General features: G+C 59.7%; 1 protein-coding gene across 1 annotated transcript in view; it reads right to left on the reverse strand.

Moving 5' to 3' along the window:
• Positions 1-3,239, reverse strand: part of NTF3 (neurotrophin 3) — a 64,222-nt gene extending 60,983 nt beyond the window's left edge. Inside the window, exon 1 of the mRNA XM_032646025.1 lies at positions 3,010-3,239. Coding sequence (XP_032501916.1) covers positions 3,010-3,027 — 18 coding nt within the window. The 5' untranslated portion in view covers positions 3,028-3,239. The remainder of the gene's footprint in view (positions 1-3,009) is intronic.
• Positions 3,240-6,000: the final 2,761 nt, after the last annotated feature.

Consider the following 6,000-nt stretch of genomic DNA (forward strand, 5'->3'; position numbering starts at 1 on the left):
CTACAAGAAACAGTAACAGCCCTCAGCTCCCTTCCCAACACACAGAACTATCTATCATCCCCATCTTTCTGCGCCCTTTTTACAAAACCACAGGTACATTTCAAATCAGCTTCCCTTTGGCCTCCGAGATGCATAAACATCTCTAGAAACTGAATTATAGTTCTTGAAGAAACCTCGACTAGCACCGAGCTCTCCTCGTTTCTCCTGGCAAAACTGCGGCAGTCCGCTGAGCCCTGGGAAGAAATTGTTCCAGGGCACCATGCCACGCCCCAGTACCCAGCAATGGGCTGAGCATCCAGTGGGCATTCCAGTTGTTATTTCTTAAATAAGAAACCCATTATACAATATAATACTATGCACATCCCTGCCGCTCGGCATGCAAAACACATTTCTCCACTCACTCAGATCTCACTCGCACACGTCCCCAGCCGGTACCAACACACAGAGGACTTTTCCCCTTAAATGTACATCCCTCATCCTAAGCCTTCTCCAATTCCCTCCCCTCTGGTGAGGTGCCGGGGTGGGGCGGGGGGGCGGGGGGGGGAGGCAAAAACCACCACAGTATCCTTCTCTGCAGATGTCCCATCTCTCCGTAATGCGTCTGAGCCCACCCTTTTCTGTTCCCCACGTACCCCAGTGCCCTCCTGGCCAAATTTCCCAGCACTCACTCATAAAGTTCACACTCTGCTCTTTGCAGATAATCTCCCCGCCCCATCCCTTCGGTAATCCGCAGGCGCCTAGGCTAACCTTCCACACACGTCCCCCACACGGGCGCCCTCCCATGCCACACCCACTCCGTGTGTCTGTGCAGGCGCGCGCGAGCCATCTGCTGCAACACACCGTACCACTCCTGCTCCGACACCCTTCGCAGGCACAGATTTCTCATCAGCTACACCTCTGTTCCCACATGCCCTCACCTGCTGCCCGTGCTAGAGAGCTTCAGAAACACACACCTCCACCTGCCCACAGAGCAGGGGGCGCTCCCGCACTCTGGCCGTCCCCCTTGCACACCCTCATGCAGACACGTTCCAAAAAACCTCTTTCCCTGACCAAACAGAGCGCCCAGGGGTCCTGATCGCCCTCCACAGGCCGGCAGACCCGTTCACACAGAGCCACAGCCTCCACTTCCAGCTACAAAACAGTCCACACCAGCACAGAGCCCTACACGCTCCTTCCTGCAACCCCGCAGACTTCCTACTCTCCCCCAACACCGTTCAGAGCTCGGTTTCTTTTCATCTCCTCCTCTCCCAATGCCAAACCCAGGTCTGAGCGTTTGAGCCCAAGGCAGAGGCGGTTGGATTCGATCCCCTGAATCCCACCCCTCCACCTTCTTTGTGTCGGGGGCGGGAGGGAGGCAGGCCGAGGACATGGGAGAATTTCTCAGTGCCGGGAAAACAGAACCGATTGCAAAGTTCCTTCCCGTTCCAACTTTCTCCATCCTGACATTTGGGGCAGAGGGTTTAGATGTGTCCCTGGCTCTCCGTTCTGCAGAGCGGGAGAGGACATCTCCTCATTAAAGAGCACTTGCCCAGCACAGTCCTTAAGCGACTAGAGTCCCGGGGTGACACCCACTCCCTTTTAGCCCGCCCTCACCCCCCTAGCTCCCGCCCCCTGCTCCTCGGCGCACATAAACAAGTCCAAGACGTGTAGTCGCCAGCTCTCCAGCTCCGAGCTCAGCGCTAGGGCTGCGTCCAGGCAGCTGCCTGCACTGAGACTCTGAACGTGCCGCCCGCCGCCAGAGGTCGAGACCAGGCTGTCTAGTTCGGTGTTTCCTCCACCTGGAAGCCCCCGGCCACGGATCCAACGAGAGGGATCCTTACTAGTCAGCAGCCCTCACCCGGTGCGGCTCGGGGGTCTCAGTGCTGTACCTTTGAGGAACGCAGCAGCCAAAGTTCCCCAAAGAAGCAGCGTCTCCTCGCCGCGCACCCACTCGCGCCCGAAAGCCACAAGCAGAGTCCCCTCCCCCCACCCCAGGCCCGCCTTTCCCGAACCTTCAACTCCCAAGCGTTCCAAATTTCCTTGGCAGTGTGAGTCTACTACCCGAGCTCTAGCTCAGGGGCCAAGTTGAAATTGGGTCCTTGGGGGTCCTCTGAAGTCCGACCTAGCTACGGCCGGGCCCCAGGCCTCCCAGCCTCCGGTACCTCCGATTCCTAGAGCTGGCCCGGAGGAACCGCGAGGAGCTCCCCAGGGACCGCTCGGCCCCCGTGTCCGCCGCTCCCGGCGGCGACCCAGACGCGCGGGCCGCGCGCACGGCTCCAGCATCTGCGCAGAGACCCAGGGTGGGGTGGCCGCCGACCAGGATGAGCCCGGGGTGCGGGGCTGCTTCCGAGAAAGCTTTGAGCGGAGGCAGGGGGACTCCAGCAGGTAGCCACTCCACGCACGGAGTCTCAACTCCCGAAACCGGGAAGCGACTCTCCGCGGGGGCCGGAGCTCTGCGTCCCCTCCCCCCGCAGCTCCCGCCCGGCCCGGGAGGGGGAGGAGAGCGGAGAGCTTGGCGAGGTGGCGAGCGGGAGGCGCGGGGGGCGCGTGCGGGGAACGACGGCGGCACCCTCGCCTCCCCGCCGCCCCGGATACGACTGCCACCCCCTTTTGTTACGGATGCGCGAGGAGACTTCTCTGCTGGAGTAGACGGCTGCGTTGGTGAGGGGGCCGGCGGTTTTCCCGAAGCCCTTTCCTGCCCTTACCGTCGTCCTCCTTTCCCCTCGCCTCCGCGCCCCCCCCCCCCCGCCCATTTCCAATCCCGGTCCCTTAAACCTGATCACTTTCCCAGATATTGGGCGGTTTCCTTCCAGCAGCCGAGGCACGGGAGGGAGGAGGTGGGGAGGAGTGTCCGTTCGCGGGGGGCGGGCGGGTTGCTGTGATCGCACCGGGCGCAAACTTCGGGAAGGAACGAGCGGGGGAAGAGTGCGGGAGCGCGGCGCGATGGGGTGAGGGCGGGGTGCGGACCGGGCTGCGCGCAGGTCCCCGGCCCCGAACCCTGCCCGCCCAGCGTGCCCCGCCTCCGCTTACCGTGGCAGAAGTGACCATGGCATCCGTGTGACTGTTTCCAGGGACGTCGACATGAAGAGAAGGTGGACGCGAGCTCGGTCATTCAAAGTCTCTCCCACCCCGCCGCCACCGCCAGCCCCCAGCAGGGGATAAAAAGAGAAGGAGAAAGGAGAGGGAAGAAAGTAGTTGCGCCGGGCTCTCTCGGGGGCCTCGCGCGGAGCTGCTACGGTGGGGAGAGGAGCGTTCAACTCTGAGTCCCGTGAACAGAATCTGCGCGGTTATAACAGCCACCCGGCCAGATGGCTCCGCGCTCAGCGCCTTAACCCCTTCGGCGCCGCGCCGCCCGCCCCCGCGCCCGGCCGGCCGCGCAAGCCTGCGCCCCAGCGCCCCTCCGGCTGGGGCCGGGGGCCACTGGGGGCACCGGGTCATTTCCCCTGTCCCTTTCTTAAATAAAAATATCCCCAACCTCCAAGTCGGTAGTATGCTTCAGTTTGCCCCTCCATCTCCGATTTTTCCATCTCCAAGAAAAAAAACGAAATGTTTAACTTTTCACTGCGCTTTACACATTCATGCCTTTAGTCTGTCTTATTTGTTCTTCTCCTTGAAAAATCTCTTTTTTGATCTTCTTTTTTGCTTTTCATTTAAGGTTTTTCTTTACAAAGAAGAAGGGCCTTTCTTGCCCCTTGCCTCGGGAGGCTTGGGTCGAATGTGCAAACTCTTCTGAACCTTCGACCCTTTCAGCTCCAGATCTCTCCCCACCCGCCGCTACCAAGAGCACCCGTCCTCCTTCCCTCTCCACACCACCGGAGCACGCCCCGGGGACACCGTTCCCAGGCTGCCCGCCGCCTCCAGGACCAGCACCCAAGGCGCTGCAGGCGGTCCAGGCAGATCAAGCCAGAGAGGTATGGGGTCGGGGGGGGCGGGGGGCACGGGTCGGGGGGGGGAGGGCGGGTGTGTGTGCACGCTTGTGTGTGAGCTGGAAAGGAGAGGAGGGTGATGAATCGGAGCCTCCCACCCCACGCAGCCTTCAACTTCTCCTAAGCCCCTTCCTTCCAAATGAGGGTCGGGCCTGCAGCCGAGCTCCCGCCCAGCACCCACCAGTCTGCACGCGGGGACAGCGCGGGAAGCAGAAAGGCAAGCGACAGACCAACCTTTCTAAGCGCTCTGAAAGGAGTGACGCCCACTTCCCCACCCTTAGATTATTCGAGGAAAGGACGGGGGAGTGCAGGGGGCAAAATCTCTTATTTGGAGATAACTTTAGGCCGCCCATTAGACCCCGCTTGTGGTGAGCTCGGTCCTCTCTAAATTTACCCTAGTTAATGCATTTGCTTTCGCCCATTTGCCGTCAAGAGAAGTGTGGGGGGGGGGGGGCATGTCACTGAGGGGTCAATGAGAAATCCAGAGCCTCGGAACGGAGTTTTGCCCTCCTGTCCTCCTCCTACCCCCGCTCCCCGGGTCGTGGCGTGGAGGGATCTCATCTCGATCCCCCTCCCCCCCCCACTTCTTCTCGCTGCCACCTCATCACCCCTAAACCCCATCTCTTTCCAGGACCTTTGGACGTCGCGCGCGCTTGGGCGAGGGAGTGAGTAGGCATCGCTTCTCCCCGGGCCCTGCCGTTCCGAGCGTCCTAATAAAGCAGTTCAGTTCGCGTTCCAGTACAAAAACATCCAAATTCCTTTGACTTGTTTTGAGAATTTAGTCAAACACCAAGAAATAAGGGCACCGCATCTACCAGATAGGCCGAACCCGACGCAGAGAGGAGGCTGCCGGTCCGAGGGGAGGTGGGAAGGGATGGGGAGGCTGGGGGCTGCGTACTAGGTAGATTGTACCTGCCTCATCATTATCCTGGCTGCTGGAGATTGCCACATGGAAAACGGCCAGAAGCGCCTACTGAGGCCCAGGGGCGGCACCTCCCGTGGTCCCTGGGGAGAGTAGGGTCCTCCTTCCGTGCTGCCCTCGCGCCAAAAGGTTCAGGTCCTCCTCCGGGCCAGATTAGGCTGCAGAGATGTCCCCTCCACCCGGAGCACGGCACCATGAAGGTCTGGATTGGGCGTGCTCTGCTGGGTCCCGGTTTTCTCGCTCTGCTCTGGCCCGCCCCCCTGCCCTCCCCACTGCCCGCACTCGCGCCCCAATCCCCCCACCCCACCCCCGCTGCCGCGCAGTCAAAGGCGGGATTCAGGCCCACTGGCCACGTTCTAGGGGCTCTTCTCTGGAGCTCCAGGTCCTCCGGTAACCCAAAGGCTGCAAGGAAAGAGGGGCTTGGCTCCCGCTGCAGCGAGGAATGGGTTAAAAACCTGTCCCGGCTGATCTGCCAGCGGCTCTTCGGTCACCAGCAGGATGGAGGGAGGAGGGGAAGGGAAAGGGGCAAACTTAAATGTGAAAAAAGTCAGAAGGGAAAAAAAAAGAAGAAGACGAGGCAGCGTGGAGTTTAAGACCGATTTGTTCTGCAGATGCCAGGCGCTGACTGTCTGTCTCGTTTTGCCAGGATCTAGGCGGACCCAGGAAAAGTTTGTGCCTTTTCCCAACTAGAGGGGTTTTGTCCTGAGCTGGTGGGTCTGTCTTTGCGTGCAATCAACACGCCTTGTAATATGAGAGGTGACACCTTAATCTTGCCAAATATTGCGTGGTGCCTTGTGGGGGAGGGGGGAGGGAAGGGAGGAAGGGCTGAGGCAGGGAGAGAGGAAGAGGAGAGAACTGGCATAGGCCAAAAGATGCCCTTTGCTCACTTTTTCCCAAATGGAGAGCCACTGTCCTTTCCTTTGTGGAAGACCCTTTTCCTGCTTTCCTGGAGCAGGCAAACTGCCTTTTCCTTACTGCTATCCTTTCTAGTTCAGAGCTAAGTGTCCTCTTCCCCCACTCTAAAGACTGATATCCAGATCCTCCCTCTGGCTTCCAAGAGAGTGACCAGGTGATGGAGAAACAGGGTGGCCAGAATAAGGAGTAGAAAGGTGTAATTTTTTAAAAGATAGAGTAAAAGATTATTGCATATAATATGGAATCGTTTTAGAACTG

Source organism: Phocoena sinus, chromosome 10, assembly GCF_008692025.1.
Source record: "Phocoena sinus isolate mPhoSin1 chromosome 10, mPhoSin1.pri, whole genome shotgun sequence".
NCBI classification, from domain to species: domain Eukaryota; kingdom Metazoa; phylum Chordata; class Mammalia; order Artiodactyla; family Phocoenidae; genus Phocoena; species Phocoena sinus.